Here is a 21,185-nt window from a genome sequence, read left to right as displayed (position 1 = left end):
TCTGTGGACTGGGATATTGGCAATCAACATTCAGTCGCCACCTCAGTGACATCTGCCATTACAGAGAAGGCATGCAAACAAACACCATCCATCTGTCACACACTGGCACCTTCCACAAGATCCAGCGAATCAAAGAAATTGGACAATACTGCCAGGACCTAACCATGTCCTGGCATTGTTTGACATGTTGACCCACATTCTCAACCTCCAGTAAGGCAATTTCAATCCTTTTGCATTTTGGAAAGTTGATTTTCACTCGTAAGGTCAGTAATCCAAATAAAAAGGTCCCTGGTTTCTGCCTATCTATGAACCACAACTGCACAGAGCACATAAAATATGCATACATGAGGTAGAAATGGAAAATTTAATCGACTCCAGCCTCCCCTCTTTTCTCCACCTATCACTTCTCTGCTTTTCCCTCCTACATATTGGGCTTCCCCTTTTCCTATCTTCAGTCCTAAAGAAGAGTCCTGACCTGAAACATTGACCGCCTGCTTTTCTCCACAGATGCTACCTGGCCTGCTGAGTTCCTCCAGCATCATCGCGTTTTCCAGCATTAAGATGATTGTTAAGGAAGCCAAACAAGCAGGTGGGCTACCACTCCCTGCATATGCCTGAAAGTCTCCATGCATTTAAACTTCAGATGCATGGACAAGAAGGAATGTTGTAGCAGTCAGCCCCTACACCCTAGAACAGTGGTTTTCAACCTTTTGCATGCTGCAGCCCCCCAGAACACGTCTTTGTTAGATGGCGGACCCCCAAAGCCCACAAAATCAAACAATCGATAATTCATGCATACAACACTTAAATTACTGCACACAGGCCCTATTGAAATAGTGACTATTTCAATCACCGATAACTACCAGCGGTGTCTTTCAGTGTTCAGTTCAATGTGAAGGTTGTGCCTGTTTTGCACTGCAGAGTTTGTCCAAACGTAGTGGTACGTGCAACAAACATATGCAAATGTCATCCTCAATATCCAATCTTGATCTGTATTTGGTTTTCATGGCAGTGACCGCAGAAAATGCTATTTCGCACAAGTAAGTGGCTGCAAATGGTAACAGAACATTGACGGCTTTGCAGAACAGCAATGGATACTCCTGGGAACATGCTATCCAGAACGACAACAGTGACATTCGCTTGAACTGCAAGCGCAAAGTCCTGTCAGATGACAGTCCAGCCAATTCTTCTTGTTCACGTCCAGTTAAATTAGTAAGCATGCAGTCAAGCGGACTTTGAATCCAATCAAACATGCTAGTGTCATCATTGCTGAAATACTCATGGAAATAATGTGACAGCTGTTGAATATGGTTCAAAACGGTGCTCGCAATGGCCTCTGTCTTAGTCTCGTTCACTGTCAGAAAGTCAGCCAGCAATGGAAACATATCATAGCCTTGCTCGCATCTTCCCTTCCAGATTCGGAGTTTTTTCTGGAAGGCATTGATTTTGTCATGCGTTTTCAGAACATTTGAGCCAGGTCCTTGCAATGATAGATTTAAGTTGTTCAAAATGTTGAAAATATCTGCAAGATAAACTAATCTGGCAACCCACGTCTCACCTGTCAAGAACTGTGCCAATGATCCGTTATGCTCATTTAGAAAAATGAGCGGTTCATCTCACAATTCATATACACACTACACAACGCGGCCTCTTGACAGCCATCTGACTTCTGTATGTAGCAACAAATGCTTATGCTCGGCTTCCATTTCACGGCATATGTTTTCAAACAAACGATGATTGAGCGGCCTGGCTTTGATAAAGTTAACGATTTTAATGCATGTGGAAAACACATCCGCAAGATTTTCATCCATATCCTTTGCAGCCAAAGCCTCATGGTGAATCATGCAGTGGGTTGCTGCTACCTGTGAAGCTACTTCTTTCACTCGTGTGACTAGACCTGACTTCCATCCTGTCATTGTGGCAGCACCATCCGTGCATACTCCAATACACTGTTTCCACGCCAATGCCGATTGTACAAAAGAAGTGTCAAGCACACGGAAAAGTTCTTCACCGGTTGTACACCCTGGGAACTCCTTGTAAAACAAAAAGTCTTCCAAAGCCTCTCCTTCCCTGCAATATCAAACATAAACCAACAACTGCGCAGCACTGGCAACATCAGTACTTTCATCGAGCTGAATCGCAAATCTGACTTGCTGAAGACGTGCTATCAGCTGACTCTGTATATCTTCCGCCATATCGCCAATTCTTCTGCTTACTGTGTTATCAGATAGTGGAATGGCTTTCAGTTTTTGACTGGATTCTTTTCCCAGTACAACTTCGCACATATCTACTGCTGCAGGCAGTATAAGCTCTTCTCCAGTTGTGTGAGGCTTTCTGGAATGTGCCTATTCGTAATGCTACCAAATATGATGCGCGAAGAGCCTTCTCATTTACAGTGGCGCAGGCTGTTCATTTTGCCTTTCTGCTTGAGGTACAGCTCCTTTTGCCGCTCAAAATATTCCTTTGGCTTACTGGCAATATCGGGATGCACTGTTGTTAAGTGGTGCTTCTATTTCACTGGTTTTCATTGCATCATTGCGACAGTGTTTGCAAACACACAACACAGAGAGGTTGGTCCGCATTTGTCCCCACTACAATGAAGCCATATGAAGTGTATTCTGGATTGTACTTGCGTTGTTTTCTCTTTCAGTCACCCTCATCCCCTCCGTCATCAGAATCTCCCGGTTTCTGGTCAGCTTTTCTCTTCAGAAATTTCTCCATACTCAGCAATACACACTGGACAGTTTAATTACTATTACTGTTAAACAAAATTATCAAAACTAATCTAAAATTTACACACTTGTGCACTTTTCGTTTAACAGTGACATCACCGTGGCGTAAATGCACGGTAAGTAAGCAATATTATTAAGGCACACCAACAACGTCACTCAGTCTCGCTAACACTACAGTGCACAACAGAATAGTAGTGAGTAGTGAACACTACTGACTACTCTGACTACAGAAATCAAATATTAAGCGGCAGCTTACCAGAAGGGAACACCATTTAAGTCTCTAAGATTGTCGCCTATAACAGATAGAATAGATATGGCTGATTTTCTGAATAGTTGAAAACTGGAGCAAGCAAGTAAGCTATGTCTTTGTAACAGGTCGCTTTTCCATTTTTTTCTTGGCTTGCTCGCGGTCCCCCAGGGGTCCGTGGACCACAGGTTGAAAACCTCTGCCCTAGAGTGTACAACTTGGAACGTTGCTGCCACCTACTGCTCAGAAGTGCAATTACCTGAAACCAATCTTGCTGGGTTTTTGTTTGAACAACTTTCTTATTGTTCATATCAGGAAGTGATTAGTTTTGTACAAATTCTTCCCAAATACCATCACCCATATGGAACCCATTAGCAAAAAGACTGATTTCCCTTATCTGTATGCCAGACATTCCAATTACCATCATTCAAAATACTGCTTTTCTTTTGATCACCATACCTTTTCCAACAACAACAAGCGGCTTCTTGGCATTTTTAATGATCAAAGCTGCTTCTCTCACTGCTGCTGGAGTTGCTGAAGCCAATGGAGGACAGGGACAACATGGAACAGTTCTACAGGGAGAAAGATGATTAGATAGATTGTCCTGTCTCTTAACATCCTATCAACACATGATAGGTTTTCAACAACATTGCAGAACAAACATCCACTATAGTTTCATAGATGCACGTTTCATTATAAAATCAATCACATTCACCTACATGATTAATATCAAGAACAAAAAAAGCCATTTACAGGCATGTGATAAATTAGGGTCAGCAATCTACCTTACAGTAAAAGCCAACAAGAAAAAAAACATATGTTCAGGGTTTCTTATTAAAGCTGTGATTAATTAAATGTAGGAAACCGTAAATTGGTAAAACATAGAAACACCAAAACTGCAAAGCATGCTCTTACTGGATCCAACCAATACTAGCTAATTGCTTCTGGTAGCTCAGGGTTGTCACATTTACTGCCACAGAATATCAAGAGGAGAGTAATTGTTCAAAGGTTTCCTCTGCACTAGATGAAAATCTCAAGCAGAGGAATGAACATAAACACTACAAAACACAGTCCTAAGGCAGCGCTCCGCCCTGCTGACATCCCGCTCTGCACCGGCCCCATCCGTTAGAAAATAAAATCAATTTTAAAAAAGTCCATTCCTCTCCAGATGATCAAATAGATTCTGTTTGGATTATCTCTCTGCAACTTAAAACACATTTGTTTTCTACTTTTTCAGTTCTGTAGCAACCTGAATTGTTAACTGTTTTCCTCTCTGCAGATGCTGCTTGACATGCTAAGTATCCTCAACATTTTCTCTTTTGATAAGCAGAATTACTGAATAAATTAAAATTTCTGAAACTACTGACCAATGTCTGACTATCTTGGCAATGCACACTTACCTCAGTGACGAAGTGTGGACTTTGGAAGTCACCATATCTCCAGGGACATCAACATAACAAGCTCCTGGACGCCCATAGATACTAGTTCTAACTGCCTTTTAAAAAAATAATCATATTGAATTAAAAGGATGATGTGCATATACATAGCCCAGGTCATGGAGTCAGAATGCCACAAAACACCTTACAGCCAACTAAGTACTTTTGATGAGTTGCCACAGCTTTAATGTTGAAAATGTGGCAATTAATTTGGGCAAAGCAAGCTCCCACAAACAGCAATGTGATTAAAAGAAACAGAATATCTACTCATTAAGGGATGTTGACAGAGGGAAAAATATAGATTAGGACATCTGGATAAGTTTCCTGTGCAACTTTGAAATAGTTTCCCTTTTCCTACTAACCAACATAGCAGGGACTCAGCACATCTTCTGAAAGGTGCCATTTCCCCAGCCACAGAATTCCCTCAGCACTGCACTGGAGTCATAGTAAACATTAGTGCACCATTTTCCGATGTACATGGTTATAAATTTACTTTGTACATAGGTTTATTTTTGGAAAAGTGCAATGAATTCTGCTTCCTGTAGCTGAAGAAGTTCATGCTTGTTAAATGTCTGAATAACCTTGATAAGAGTTGCTCATCGTTACTCAGATGCATAACCAGCCTGGTTCTGACCAAATAAACACAATTTTAAAAATCCAACAAAAAGCAAAATGTTCGTCCACAAGCATCAATTACAGGAATTCCTCCACTTGTAAATGCGAGAAAAGGAACATCCCTCTCTCTTTCATCACTTTGGTGTGAAAAGAAAAACAATTTTGCTTTCCTTAACAAAAACTGTTATTAAGTAATAACAGATAAACCTTTTAGAATAGCATTTGAAATATGTTCTTTCAAATCATTTTACTGAGATGATTAATAACAAGTTCTGCTTACAGTTATTAAACAATCGCTATAAACTTTTTTTTAAAAGCATGTCCATTTTTATTGGATGCCCAAATATTGGCCAGCAGACCAACTCTTTCACTGGCCCACTGAAGGAACTCCAATATCCCACCATACACCAAGCTCAAGATACTTTCAAGTTGGGCCTTTCCTCCATGATCTTCTGACATTGCAGAGGACATGCATTAGGGAGAGGACAGAGTGGGGAGATGGTCAGAGCTGGAGAAAGGATTTGTTGGGGAGGGGACAGCAAGATGACTATATGGGGAATAGAAAATGATGGGAGGAGAGGGGCTGAAGTGGGGGCAGTAAAAAATTAAAAGTGGCAGCTACCTAGAGGAAAAGGGACTTGCAAACTCTCTGGCATCCGCCTGGATAGGCTGGAGCTCATTAAAGCTAGCCTCACCCCTCCATAAAACCTGCTTCAGTGCCCTCACAACCTTCAAATGCATGGTAGAATATTACACAAGCAAAAACAAGTGGGTACTGTGTGCCATTCAGCATCACTGAGCAGGGGTAGTGGCTTCCCTGCATCACCACTACAACTTCAGCCAGAGCTTCCTGCTCCACACAGAGCTGGCGCTCCAAGAACAGAAGTTGAACACCCTGGTCAATTCCAACATTTTTATTTAACAGCATATTTTTTCAATGAACTGGATATCTCACCCACCATCCCATTTGAATTCCAAATTACCTTTTTCAATAATGGTAGGTACAACTCCCAAGCTGCTTGGTCTAGCTGAGAATTTGCTGTAAAGTCGACAAGCCTCAACCTGCCAAAACAAATGATGTGAGTGAAGCCAGTTAAATAAAGTTTGGCTTGCATAGGCAGAACACAACCTTGTCATGAAGCAGGTTTCACAGTTTGAAAGCAATATATAGTACACGTCATAGATATATTGAAGAAGGATCTCTCTCAAATTGTTCCTTATTGGGAACACAAAGTACTGGAAGCTCTGACATTCAGAATCTGAATATGGACAAAATGGTTTAAATCCTTGTAGTATGTAGTTTGGGAAAATAGTGCATCTACCATTTAGTAACTAACCGGGAAGGCTAGGGTAGCAAGAGGAGGCAGTGAATCATGAAGAATGTGAAAGCTGATGCTGCCAGCTTTCCAGAGTCCAGCCTGAGGTGTAAACACACAGGCGGAAAAAGAGAGCAAAAACTTATACAAGTGCATAGTGCTAACAATAATTTGTTGATTATTTATGATTAATGCCAATAGAATGACTTTCTTTTACAAGAATTAATACCATCTACAATGCCTCCTCACTATGTTCATGAAATATTCTTTGAACAGAACACATACAATTGTTGCTTGAACCTATTTAAGTGAGCTTCCTTTACTGACCTTTATTTCATAATGCACGTGAAAACCTGACTGATCAGTTCAAACACTAAACAAAAACAACTGATAAATAACCATCAGCCCTTTAACTATATATCTACATATCTATTATATATTAAAAATAGTAAGTAAATCACATTTCATTTCAGAATACATTGAAAAGCACACTGCAAGTTGGTTCCTGTAGTATTATTAAACTCTAAATTAACCCCAAATATTTGCAGGGGGCACTCACAATGAAAATCATTAGCTCCATCCACCACTATTAGTGTCAATTCTAAATTTTTGGAGAGGCTGTAGCTCCTCTGTGAGCCACCAGCTGACACCAAAGAACACACATATTTAATCGATTCTTCATGGTTTACAGGGATTGCCCTCCATCCCATTTCCCACACTCGGTACTTATTCAGAATTTTTCAACCAAATCCCTCATCCACAGCTCCTGGGTAAAATGCAAAGTGATGTTTGGGAAGAATTTGCATCAACTCCTCTTGGAGCATCTAGCTTTTAAATTCTCAGTGATTTGATATACTGTCCTGCTGCAATAAGCTCCAGCCATCCACAATGATTTGGCGCACCATCCTCCTTTGTAAACATTCATTTCCTCCACCATTAACACAGTGGCTGCAGTGTATACCACCTATAAAATGCACTGCATTTACTTGACTCGGATATGCTGACACAGCTTCCAAACCTCTACTGCCATGAAGGACAAGAAGAGCAGTCACATGCGAACACCACCATCCTGAAGTGGAAATATATCACCAGCCCTCCATTGTTGTTGAGTTTAAACCCTGGAACTCCCTGCCCAACAGCACTGTGAGAATGTCTTCACCAGAAGGAAGGAGCTCACCACCACAATTGGGCTGGTCGTGCCCAGATCGCAAGATATCTCTCCCCTTCTGCATTCCAAACCAAACAAGGTCATACTTGATCAGACTTTTCACCCTACCATTTTTTGGTGAAAAGGTGATAGACAAACATACAGAAAATCCTGTATTTACATTGGGGGGTGGGGGAGAGGAGTTTAGTGTCTCGTTCAGGACATCTCAAAGCACTTTGGAGCTAATGAAACATATTTGAAATAACTGTTGTACTATGGTAAATCACAGCAATGCATTAACAACCAGGTAAGTTGACACAGAACAGTACAGAAGAGGAACAGGCCCTTCAGCCCATGATGTCCGTGCCAACCATGGTGCCAATTTAAACTAATCCCATCTGCCGGCACATGATCTATCTCTCTCCATTCCCTGCCTCTTCATGTGCCTGTCCAAATGCCTCTTAAACATTGCTATAATTTCTGCTTCCAGGCACCTACCACCCTGAGCAAACAATTTACCTCATAAATCTCCTTTAAACTTTCTGCATCTCAGTTTAAACCAACATCCTCTACTATTTGACATTTCCATCCTCGGAAAAAGCCTCTGACTATTTACCCTATCTATACCTCTCATAATTTTATATACCTCTATCAGGTCACCCCTCAGCCCCCAATGCTCCAGAGAAAACAATCCAAGTTTGTCCAACCTCTCCTTAGAGCTAATATCCTCTAATCCAGGCAATATCGTGGTCAACCTCTTCTGCACTCTCTCCAAAGCCACCACATAATGTGGTGACCAGAACTGCACACAATAGTCCAAACATGGCCTAACCAATGTTTTATACAGCTGCAACATGACTTCCTGACTCTTACATTTGACTTGCTTAACTCTTATACTCAAGTTATTTTAGAAACATTCATTGAGGAATAATTAATGGCCTGGACAGCATGGATAACTCCCTTGCTCTATGTCAAAAGCTCTACCATGAGATCTTCCACATCTAACTGGTAAGCTAACATAGAACATGGCATCTTAGTTTAACATCACACCCCAAAAAACAGCACTTCCTTTGGTGTAGCATCCTACCCTGTAGCAGCCAAAAGTGTCTGCATAAACCTTTGTGTTCAAGTCTCTGATGTGCAACAAGAATCCCACAACAACCTGACTCAGACCACGATCATGATCAACTGATCCACAGCAGACAGAGGCACATAAAATATACTAAGCCGATGGCATAATCTGTTAATATAAAAAATACCAGACAACAATTTTGGCAAATAATAATTGATTAAACAAGAAAACTAATTACAATATGCAATAGTCTAATTTAACAGCAGAAGGGGTATAACTAAACTACTACTATCAGATGTGCAAATTAGTTACATTAATTTTCACATTTTGCTAAATCTTCAGATTATTTATTTTATGTAAATTCAAAAAGCATAAATGGCACAATATTCAGTCAAACTATAGTTACATAGGTTGCTCAAAATGTGAAAGGCAATCTTAAATGGCATGATATCTTAAAACTGAAACACACTGTGAAATTCAGGGGGATGGCAAAGAACTTTAACCGTGAGTTAAAATACCTTATCATACAATGCAACAAATCCAGATGAACAAGTAGTGATTTCAGCAACTTCAAACATCCCAAAATAAGCAAAAACAAAATAATCATAATTCTAAAGAGAAGACAAGTTTCACAAACCTGTGGAAACTCCTGAAAAGCACCCATTGTTTCCTGATTTTTATCAGATGATCCTGCTAGGACAACTACAGGCCTGAAAAAAATAAATTATGTTGATTAAAAAAAACTTCAAATATCAAGTAATGGTCCTTAATCATGCTTACTGCAGTGTGCTCTTCAAAAGAATGGTTACATCTTCAAAAGAATTCATATTTAACAGTTTTAGGTGACATCAATTCATTTTATCACCTCAATTTCTAAGACAATTTCTTCAAATTAAAATGTGTACAAGCCTTGAAATAGATTAAAGCCGATAATCAATTTTCTAGCCAGTGATTAGAATATAGAAACCTCATGCAATGCAGGCCCTTGTGAAGAACAAGTGTTCTTAGCCTGAAGTAATGAGACTTGTGGCTACACTCAGATTAAAGCCTTGTCAGTCACTCCTCAAGTAGACAGTAATAAATGACAGTGTTGAACTTTGTCTCCAATATGAAAATGGGATGAATTATTCGAAAGACCTGTCAACATTCAAAAAAGTAAATGTAAAGATGTAGGCCTATCGTCAGAATCAGCTCCAATGAAAAGTAAACAGCAAAAGCATTAACTCATTCTTTCTCTGATGATGTGGTGCTTAAACTCACTCTGGTGGCCATCTAATCCTGCAAAGGTAAGCAATTTTTAAAGTAAAGCAGGTGTGATTCACAATAGCCTTGAGAAGGACAAGGAAGGATAGATCATGTATGTCATAATTACATCAGATGTCATGAGTGAATTAGCCAATTCTTTTTCTTTGAGATGCAGGGCAGATTTAAAGTGTAACTACAAAACTAAACAAACTATCCTACTTGAAAAGCTTAAAGAAATATATAAAATGCACACAATTTCCACTTGGAGACACAAATGCTGGAATCTGGAGCAAACAATCTGCTGGAGGAACTCAGTGGGTCAGGCAACATCTGTGGGAGGAAAGGAATTGTCAATGTTTAGGGTCGTAACCCTACATCAAGACTCTGTCCTGATGCATGGTTTCGATCCAAAACATCAACAATTTCTTTCCCCTCCACAGATGACACATATTTCCCCATCGTCCTCAAATTCTTTTCAAAAGTAGTGTACGAGGCCAATTGTGTTGTGCCACATTAGCTGCAGTACAGACAGACTGAGGGAACAGCTCACTGCCATCTTAAGTCCGGGCTGCAAAATAAAAAGGAACAAAGTCAGTCTGCATTCAAAATGCCAAATCACATAGCTGAACTGATTTTCACTCCAGGTAGAAGAATATGCCGATGCAGTACTGAATATGTGGGGATAGGTGGGTCTGGACTGGATAACAGTGAGCTACCATCCTTTCACCTGTAACCCTGGATCAATTTCAGCCCAGTTATATCTGTTACATTTCAGCAGCAGTGTTTCAGCCAGGCATCACACCCATTCCACCTGGATTACACCAGCATTCCAGTTTTACGAGAGAGCTAATGCATGATGTACTTTACAATAGTGGAGTCAGGGGACCATTGATGTACACATTTTAAATAAATGGAAATGGCTGAAGCAGCAGTAGACTGGTTCTAGATGGATTGTTCTTTCAAAACCTGTCACATACAATGGGGTGAATAACTCCTTCCTATAAGGATTCAATATTCTTTTCTGGGAACTTATTTTCTGTCTTAGTTACTTTGCTTTGCTTTTCCTTCACATCCACAAGAATGAAAGCACCAAGAGTGCATTGGCAGTTCATATTGGCCAATGTTACATAATGGTACAATTCACAACAGTAAGTACTATTTATGCAATGAGCACTGTGTATTGAAAGTTACTTCCTGGTGATTATCATCAATGCATGTCATACCTGCATTGTTTTAGGCATTTTGTAATACTCTGATTTTAAAGTCACAACAAGCATTCATAATTGGGGAGGAAAGGAGAATTTATTTCACACAAGTTATCTGGAGTGCTCTGCCTGAAATGGGGTGGAATCAGATTCAATAGCACGAGCTTGGGGAAAGAGATTAATTGGTTAACTGTCAAAGAGCTGGCACTATGGTCAAATGGTCTTTTGGTTTCCATGATTAAAGTTAAGGGACCAAATGTGATCTTTACTAGTCCTGTGTAAGTTAAAGTCTTCTTATTCCAGCAGTCAATACGTGACTCCACCATCTCCTCTCCCTCACCCTTGTTCAACAAGAACATTCTTGTAGAAGGAACATTGCTTCCTCCGGCTGACACAACTCAAAAATAGAAGAGTTTCATGTTTCAGATTCATGTGAACGACCACACAGAAAAGAAACGTAAATTGGGATAATTTCACCACCCACTCTTCCCCAAAATTGCTTAGTTAGTAATACACCATTCAGCATGAAGTTGAATTTTGCAGACCGGGATAAATGCAGGTTTGTTCTTTGACCTACACAGGGTTACTAGAGCAATCACAATGCCAATTAAAGACACAAACACAATCCAATAAAAATTACTGTTTATAGGCCAAATTCCGAGGCTTGTATCTTATGCAACAGCATTTTTCACAGAACAAACTGAAATATACACATGCTTCAACAATTAAGTAAAGTTACCAGCAGTTCATGTTTGCATTTGCCATTCCTCCCAGAGCATGAATAAGGCCTGGCCCAGAGACTGCAAGACAAACTCCTGGCCTGAAACAAAAAGATCAGTTACGATTACCTTTAAATAGCAGGGACACATATAAATGTATATTAAAGTGCAGGTAGCAGCAAAGCCGTGAATTAAAAGTCAACCATTGAGAGACTAACCTTCCTGTTAAATATCCCACCACAGAAGCTGCATAACAAGCCTGTTTGGATATGAAAACAAAGAGCCAGTAAAACATCTTAGGACTTCGTTTTGAGAATTCTGTGTTAAGGAGTAACAGAAAGTACCATTTTACTTACAGCTTGCTCATTTCTCATTCCAATGTACTTAATTCCAGCAGCTTGGGCTGCCATTGCAATTTCAATCACTGGGATACCAACAACACCAAACATATACTGAACATCCTGCAGAGAGAAAAAATAAAATCTGACCTTCTGATTGCTGCTATTTTATTAAACCTACTCAGTCTGAATTTAAGAAAGAAATATATTATTTAGATCACGAATGTAATCTTAAGATCTTTTGATGAACTTCAAGTTAGAGCTATGGATAATCAATACAAACACAACAAAAAAAATCACACAATTTAACTAAATTGTAAAGTTTGTTTTAAAAATGCTGTCAGTGAAGTCCTGAAGTCAGATTGGCCGGCCTTAGGAGAAGTACTTGCAGTAAAGCCATTGGGAGGCTACTCAATAGATCTTCTCATTATACACTGTTTCCCTCATGGGTTATATCTTAAATTTATTCCAGGGCTCTTGATCGTTTTGTTCTTTGATTATCCCTTGTTTTAAAACCATGGGTATAGGGCCAGTGTTAATTAATTTCAAACATGCAAAAGTTATCCATTTAACCCCATTCCTTGCCATCACATTGAAATGTTCACTTTTCAATTCCTTATCCAGTCTTTGCTCCTACTGCAATATCAAAGAACTGATCAAAGTCACTAATGACATCCGATGTAATTATGACATACATATTCTATCTCTCCTTGTCCTTCTCAAGCTTCTATAGCTTTTGAAATATCTTCCTTCCAATCCTCTCCTCCGCTAACCAGATTAATAAGGCTGCTTTGACCTGGTTCCATTTTTATCTGTCTGATCATTAGCAGTGAATCACAAGCGATGACTTCTCTTCCCTTGCTTATGAGGTTCCCTCCAATCATCTTCCATCAGCCCTTCCTACTTCTTCTCTGCATGCTGCCTTTGTTTTCAATCTCAGTTTCCACGGCTTCATTTACGACACCCAGCTTTACTCATTGCCAACTCTCCTGACTCCTCCACTCCCTCCAAATTGTTCCACCATTTGTCTGACATCCAGGATAAGTGAAATTCAATAAAACATTAGAAAGAGTCAAGCTATCATCTTCAGTCCCCATCACAGCCTGTTCCCTTGTCTCCGACTCCCTCCCTCTCCCTGCCAGACATCCAAACTTGATACTGACTGCAACCTTGCCTGATGTCAAGTTGAACATTGGTGATTATATTTAAGTCATCTCTAAAGATGTGTATCTCATCTCCCCACTGATCAGACAGCTGTATCTTGAGCAGTGAACAGAGTCATATAACATGAAAATAGGCCCTTTGGCACAACTCATCCATGATGACCCAGATGCCTATCTAAGCTAGTCCCATTTCCCCACATTTGATCCATGTCCATCTAAACCTTTCCTATCCATATACCTGTCCAAATGTCTTTTAAATGGTGTTATTGTACCTGCCTCAACCACTTCCTCTGGCAGAACATTCCATATACGGACCACACTGTGCATAAAAAAGTTGTCCCTCAGGTTCCTATTAAATCTTTCCCTCTCACCTTAAACCCATGCCCTCTAGTTCTTGATTCCCCAAACCAAGGGAAAAGGCTGTATGCATTTACCCTACCTATGCCCCTCATGATTTGATACACTCTATAAGTCGTCCCTCAATCTGCTAAGCTCCAAGGGATAACATCCTAGCCTGCCCAGCTTCTCCCTATAACCCAGTGTCTCCCTACAACACTGACCAGAAATTTAACAACACTGTGGCCACAAGACCAAATTAATCCAGATTTCCTGCAGAGTGACTCACCTCCTGAAACCCCAGTGTCTTTCTGCCATCTAATATGCACAAGTTAGGATTGTGAAGTAATACTCTCCACTTCTTTGGATAAGTGCAGTTCCATCTACACTCAAAAAGGCCAATACTATCCAGCCCATTTGATTGGCACCTGGACTACTACCCTAAACATTCATTCCCTCCTCACTAGTGCACTGTGGTGTAGTGTACATCATCTAAGTAATGCACTGCAGTTGCTCATTCAGGCTACAAACCGGTGAACTCTAGCACCAAGTACAACAGGTACATGGGAATACCACCACATGCAAGTTCACCTCCAAGTCGCACATTATTTCCACTTGGAAATAAATCACCAGTCCTTCATCGTCATTGGGTCCAAATCCTGAAACTCCCCACCAAAACAGCATTGTGGGAGCACCTTCGCTAGAAGGATCGGTGAGGCCGTCTATGTGTGGAGCCACAGAAGACGGACGAGGTCTTAACTAATACTTCTCATCAGTATTTACCATGGAGAAATTCCTGGAAGCAAGGGAATTCAGGGAAGAGAACAGTGATGTCCTGAAACAAATCAATATTATGAAAGTGGAGGTGTTAGCACTCCTGAGGTACATAAAGGTGGATAAATCCCTAGGGACTGATCAAGTGTATCCATGGAAGTTGTGGGAAGCAAGAGAAGAAATGGCTGGGGTCCTGGCAGAGATTTTTGTATCTTCACTAATCACGATTGAAGTACCAGGAGACTGGAAACTGGCTAATATTGTGCCTTTATTTATGAAGTGCTGCAAGGCAACTATAAGGCAATTAGCATAACATCAGTGATGAGTAAGTTACTGGTGGGGATTCTGAGAAACAGGAGGTATCTGCATCTTGAAGGAACTCAGCAGGTCAGGCAGCATCGATGGAGAGAAATAAACAGTCGACGTTTCGGGTCCAGTCCTGATGAAGGGTCTCGACCTGAAACGTCAACTGTTTATTTCTCTCCATCGATGCTGCCTGACCTGCTGAGTTCCTCCAGCACTTTGTGTGTGTTGTTCCAGATTCCAGCATCCGCAGAATCACTTGTATCTGCATTTTGATAGTTTTTTTTTGAAGAATTGACCAAGAGAATTGAGGAGGGGAGGGCTTAGATGTTGTCTTGATGGACTTTAGGTAAACTTTAGACAAGGTCCTGTATGGTTGACTGGTCCAGAAGGTGAGATCAAATGAGATCCAGAGTGAGCTAGGCACTTGGATACAAAATTGGCTTGGTGGAAGGAGCAAGAGGGTGGTAATGGAGGGTTGTTTTTCCGATTGGAGGCCTGTAACCAGTGGTATGCTGCAGGGATTGGTGCTGGGTCCTCTGTTGCTTGTCATATATACTAACAATTTAGACGAGAATGTAGGTGGCATGATTTGTAAGTTTGCAGATGCCACCAAAAACGGTGGTGTGGTGAACAGTGAAAAAAGTTGTCTAAGGTTACAACAGGATCAAGATCAAATGGGAAAGGGAGCAAAGGAATGGCAGGTGGAATTTAGCTCAGACAAGTGCAAAGTGATGCATTTTGGTAAGTTAAACCAGGGAAGGACATGCACAAAAAATGACAGGGTCCTGGGGAGTGTTATAGAACAGAGACACCTGGGGATACAAGTGGATAGTACGATGAAAGTGGCAACACGGGTAGATAAAATGCTTGCCTTCATCAGATGGGGCATTGAGTACTAGAGTTGGGAAGCCATGTTGCAGCTGCGTAGGATGTTGGTGAAACCACATCTGGAATATTGTGCACAGTTTTGTCGCCATGGGACAAAAGGATGGATTAAAGCTAGAGAGGGTGCAGAAAAGATTCACAGGACATTGCCGGGACTGGAGGGCATGAGTTATGAGGAGAGACTGACCATTTTCCCTGGTGCAAAGGAGGAAGAGGATGACCTGTTAGAGGTTTATAAAATCATGAATATAGATAATCAGTCTCTTTCTCGGGACAGGGGAATCTAAAACTAGAGGACATAGGTTTAAGGTAAGAGGGGAAAGGTTTAAAGGGGTGCTGAGGAGCAAGTTTTTCCTCACAGATGGTGATGTGTGTATGGAACGAACTACTAGAGGTAGTGGTAGAGTCGAGTACAATTACAACATTTAAAAGACATTTGGACAAGTTCATGCATAGGAATGGTTTAGACAGGTATGGGCCAAATGCAAACAAATGGAACTACCTCAGGAAGCAACTTCAGTCAGCGTGGACAAGTTGGGCTGAAGGGCTTGTTTCCATGCTGTACAACTCTATGACTGCAGAGATTCATGAAGATGGCTCACCACCACAGTTAGAAATGCTGGGCTTGCCAGTGACACTAAATCCGCAAGACGACATAAAATTTAGAAAAAAGACTACTTGGCAGAAAGATTAGAGTGAGTCTATGGAATTTACTGACTGAAAGGGTATCATGAAGTGATAGCAGAGTGTGTTAATGATTACCGAGCCTAGAAGCAAAACGGATGGCCCCAGAGTTGTGGTTTCCTGTTTAATGCAAGAGCACTACTTTTGATAATAGTTACAAAGTGGCATCGTGCACTGTTAAAATTACGGTATATTGCAATGGCATTGCAGCTTTCATCTCCATGTCGGTGAATACATCTGCTGCTACCAATATCACTCACCTGTTCTCTCAAAGCCTCTGCTATAACCTGAGCTCCACTAAGCTCCTCCAACTCAACACCTACGCCTGGCACTTCCATCTCCCCTCAGGAGGTCCAAGAAAGTGGAGAGAGGAAGCGTCTGCCGCAAGCACCCTGATTGACAAGGACCGGGGCCAATCCGAGCGAGCGGCCCGCCGCCGTGATTGACAAGGACGGGGGCCAATCCGAGAGAGAGGCGCACCGCCCTGATTAACAAGGACCGGGGCCAATCCGAGAGAGCGGCTCACCGCCCTGATTGACAAGGACCGGGGCCAATCCGAGCGAGCGGCGCACCGCCCTCACTGACAAGGACCGGGGCCAATCCGAGCGAGCGGCCCACCGCCGTGATTGACAAGGACGGGGGCCAATCCGAGAGAGAGGCGCACCGCCCTGATTAACAAGGACCGGGGCCAATCCGAGCGAGCGGCCCACCGCCGTGATTGACAAGGACGGGGGCCAATCCGAGAGAGCTGTGTAGGACCGGGGCCAATCCGAGAGAGCGGCTCACCGCCCTGATTGACAAGGACCGGGGCCAATCCGAGCGAGCGGCGCACCGCCCTCACTGACAAGGACCGGGGCCAATCCGAGTGAGCGGCCCACCGCTCTGATTGACAAGGACGGGGGCCAATCCGAGAGAGAGGCGCACCGCCCTGATTAACAAGGACCGGGGCCAATCCGAGAGAGCGGCTCACCACCCTGATTGACAAGGACCGGGGCCAATCCGAGCGAGCGGCGCACCGCCCTCACTGACAGGGACCGGGGCCAATCCGAGCGAGCGGCGCTCCGCCCTGATTGACAAGGACCGGGGCCAATCCGAGCGAGCGGCGCTCCGCCCTGATTGACAAGGACCGGGACTATTCCGAGCGATAGTGTTGGTCCAGAGTTCATGCATGTTGGAGTAATTGAGAGTTGGAAGTTTTCTTTCTGCATGTTGAAATTTGTGCAGTGATTTAGATTTATTTTCCGCACGGAGTAAAGGAAAATAACGTATGGAACGCAAATTGAAGTCAGATCATGCAGCTGGGGAACTTAAATTCTATTAATTAAATAAATATGGAATAAAAAAAAACTCATGTTGGAATGGCAATGGCCACTACTGGGTTGCAAACATTGCACCTGAACACTAAGGACCAAGTTATTTGCGAGGGTCGCTGCTGCTCTCCTCCTGCCCTTCTTTCCAGGAGTGACACCTTTATAAAATGAAAGGAGTGGGATAAACACCATGCTAAGATAGTGGAGGAGTATGACTCGGCCAACTCTTGTGGGTGGATATTCTGACTGTCTACCTGAATTATAATATTCTGAGTTTTATGGCATGTTAGGTTCTATTGTCAGGCAGGGTTTCTCCAAGGGACATCCATCAGCTGTGGCGCATGTTCTACTTGGTATTGGTATTGGTTTATTATTGTCACTTGTACCAAGGTACAGTGAAAACTTGTCCTGCATACCATTCGTGCAGATCAATTCATTACACAGTGCATTGAGGTAGTACGGGGTAAAAACAACAGAATACAGAGTAGAGTGTCACAGCTACAGAGGAAGTGCAGTGCAGATAGACAATAAGGTGCAAGGTCATAACAAGGTTATGCTTGTGCTTCTGCTACTTCATGCTTCTGCTAATTTATGATTGCAAATAAATAACTAAATGTCTCTCAAATATCGTTATTGTACCCAGCTCAACTACTTTATCAGGCAGCGTGTTCCATATATGCACCACCCTCTGTGTGAAGAAGTTGTCCCTCAGGTCCCTTTTAAATCTTTCACCTCTCATCTTAAACGTATGCCTTCTAGTTTTTGGTTCCCGTTCCCTGGGAATAAGACTGTGTGCATTCACCCTATATATACCCCTTATGATTTTATACATGCCAGTAAGGTCACCCCTCAGTTACCTACGTTCCAAGGAATAAAGTCCTAGCCTGCCCAACCTCTCCCTATAACTCAGGCTCTTGAGTCCTGGCAACATTCACATAAATCTTTTTTGTGCTCTTTTCAGCTTAATTACATCTTTCCTATAACAGGGTGACCAAAACTGAACACAACACTCCAAGTGCACCCCCATCAACGTCCTGTACAACTGCAACATAACATCCCAACTCTTATACTCAAGGCACTGACTGATGAAGGCCAGTGTGTCCACTGCCTTCTTCACCGCCCTGTCTACCTGTGACGCCACTTTCAGCAAACTATGCACTTGTACTCTTCGGTCCCTCTGTTCCCCAGGGCCTGGCCATTCATTGCATAAGTCCTACACAAACTGCAACATCTTGCACATCTGGATTGAATGCCATTTGCCAATCCTCAGCCCACTTACCTAACTGATCAAGATCCCCCTGTAACTTGTGATAACCTTCTTCACTGTCTACAATACCACCTATTTTAGTATCATTCGCAAACTTACTAACCATGCCTTGTACATTCACATCCAAATTGTTTGCATAAGTTTCAGACAAAGGTCCCAACACTGATCCCCATAGCACACCACTATTCACAGGCCACCAATCCAAGAAGCAACCTTCCACCATCACCCTCTGCTTCCCACCATCAAGCCAATTATGAATCGAATTAGTGAGCTCTCCCAGGATCCCTTGCAATCTAACTTCCAGACTAGCCTTCAATGCAGAACCTTGTCAAAGGCCTTGCTAAGGTCCATATAGATAACATCCACCTCCATACCCTCATCTATCCTCTTGATCACCTCTTCAAAAAACTCAGAGATTTATCAGACACGATTTCCCATGCACAAAGCTGTGCTGACGATCTCTGATCAGACCTTGTCTATCCAACTGTTGTTAGATCCTGTCCCTCAAAATCCCCTCCAGTAACTTCCCCATCACTGATGTCATGCTCACTGGCTGGTAATTCCCTTGGTTGTTTTTGCTGCCCTTCTTAAATAACGGTACAACATTAGCTACCTTCCAGTTTTCCAGAACTTCACCTGTGGCTAAAGATGAAGCAAATATCTCTGAAAGGGCCTCTGCAATTTCTTCCCTAGTTTCCCACAAGGTCTGAGGATGCACTCAGTCAGGCCCTGGGGATTTATCTACCTTAATGTGCTTTAAGGCTGCCAATACCTCCTTCTTGGTAATTTGTATGTGCTCCAAGACATCACACCTCATTGCCTCAATTCCTTAGCTCCATGATCTTCTCCACAGTAAAACCTAATGAGAAATACTCATTATCTTGCCCATCTCCTGTGGCTCCACACGTAGAAAGCCATGGTGATCTTTAAGGGGACCTATTCTCTCCCTAGTCACCCTTTTACTTTGAATATGCCTGTCAAATCTCAGGATTTTCTTCAACTTTGCCCGCCAGATCCATCTCATGTCCTCTCCTTGCCGTCCTGATTTCTCTCTTAAGAGTACTCCTATACTTCTTATACACAGAGGGATTCACTTGTTCCCAATGGCCCAAACCCAATGCATGCCTCTTTCTCTTTCCTGACCCTTTTTCCTGTAGTTCTTTTTCCAGCCCCTCTTGGATCCTGCTTCAAAGCACCACTGCAGCTGTTGATCCTAGTTACAAGCTGGATTCCGCTTTCAGTTGCTGACCTGGATCTATATGAGCCACACTGTGGTTACCACAACCCAGATTCTGCGGGGAAATCTCAGCAAAATTCCTGCTGTTACCAACGTTACTCCTGTTAATTGGGAGCAATGATTTCCTTGCATGCAATAGTGAACGCAAACATCCCAAAGTTGTGTTCAGCTGGTTGTGGCTGTTTTCTCAATCACACTGAGAAGTCACATCTTCACTTAGGGTACCAAACCTGTTGAGCTCATCTTCCAAGATGGATGCGGGGTGGCGGGGGTGAGGGAGGGGGTCAGTTGCTGAGACAGAGATGGATAGATTTTTCTACATTAAGGGAATCAATAATCATGGGGTTAGTGCAAGCAAGTGGCACTGAAGTAAAGGATCAGACACAATCTTATAGAATGGCGGAACAAGACCAAGGGGCCAAGAGGCGTATTCCTGTTTCTATTTCTTATGTTTGTATTTACTCCAATGTTGGCATTCTCATGGACTCCAGTGAGGGGGTTTAAAGTTGCAGCAATTGCTCACCACTCAAGGTGGTAACAGGATATGGAGGGGAATGCCTGTGAGGAACCATTCCAACAAACTAAATAGAATGGTATGATTATTATAATAATTTCCTTGGTATGTAAATGAGGCTATAAAATCCTAATATTTACAGAATAAACTAGACAACCTCTGGATTATATTTTACCTGCGAATGAAGAATAGGATTGAGGTACCAGTCAAAAAACAGAGATTTTTGGGTTGGGAAGCAATGACTAGCAGGAAGCTGCAGGGATTAGTGCTGTGGCCCCAGCTGTTCATAATCTGTATCAATGATTTGTATGAAGGAGTAAAGTGTAATATATCCAAGTTTGCAGATGATACAAAGTTAGGTAACAGTGTGGGCTTGTGAGGGGAATACAGAGGCTTTAGGGAGATATAGACAACTAAGTGAATGGGTAAGCACTTGGCAGATGGAAGATAACGTGAGGTTATCCAGTTTGGTAGAAAAATGTAAAAGCAGAGTATTATTTACATGGTGAGAAACTGAGCTGGTGTTTAGAGGCACCTGGGTGTCCTTGCACATGAGTCATGGAAAGTTAACATGAAAGTACTGCAATCAAGTAGAAGGAAAATGGTATGTTGGCCTTAATTGCAACAGGGTTTGAGT

General features: G+C 42.2%; 1 protein-coding gene across 2 annotated transcripts in view; it reads right to left on the bottom strand.

The window, feature by feature from the left end:
• Nucleotides 1-16,619, bottom strand: part of hacl1 (2-hydroxyacyl-CoA lyase 1) — a 105,157-nt gene extending 88,538 nt beyond the window's left edge. For both annotated transcript variants that reach the window (XR_007956368.1, XM_052016246.1), the window contains exons 1-8: nucleotides 16,481-16,619; nucleotides 12,091-12,195; nucleotides 11,953-11,993; nucleotides 11,755-11,835; nucleotides 9,203-9,275; nucleotides 6,020-6,092; nucleotides 4,380-4,479; nucleotides 3,439-3,551 (exon numbers count right to left, since the gene is read on the bottom strand). Coding sequence is in view for 1 of the 2 variants with exons in the window: in XM_052016246.1 (XP_051872206.1) it covers nucleotides 3,439-3,551; nucleotides 4,380-4,479; nucleotides 6,020-6,092; nucleotides 9,203-9,275; nucleotides 11,755-11,835; nucleotides 11,953-11,993; nucleotides 12,091-12,195; nucleotides 16,481-16,558 (664 nt within the window). In the remaining variant the exon portion in view is untranslated. The remainder of the gene's footprint in view (nucleotides 1-3,438; nucleotides 3,552-4,379; nucleotides 4,480-6,019; nucleotides 6,093-9,202; nucleotides 9,276-11,754; nucleotides 11,836-11,952; nucleotides 11,994-12,090; nucleotides 12,196-16,480) is intronic.
• Nucleotides 16,620-21,185: the final 4,566 nt, after the last annotated feature.

Source organism: Pristis pectinata, chromosome 5 (assembly GCF_009764475.1).
Source record: "Pristis pectinata isolate sPriPec2 chromosome 5, sPriPec2.1.pri, whole genome shotgun sequence".
Lineage (NCBI taxonomy): Eukaryota > Metazoa > Chordata > Chondrichthyes > Rhinopristiformes > Pristidae > Pristis > Pristis pectinata.
Note: the sequence above shows the minus strand (reverse complement) of the source record. Positions and strands in the feature narration are given on the sequence as shown.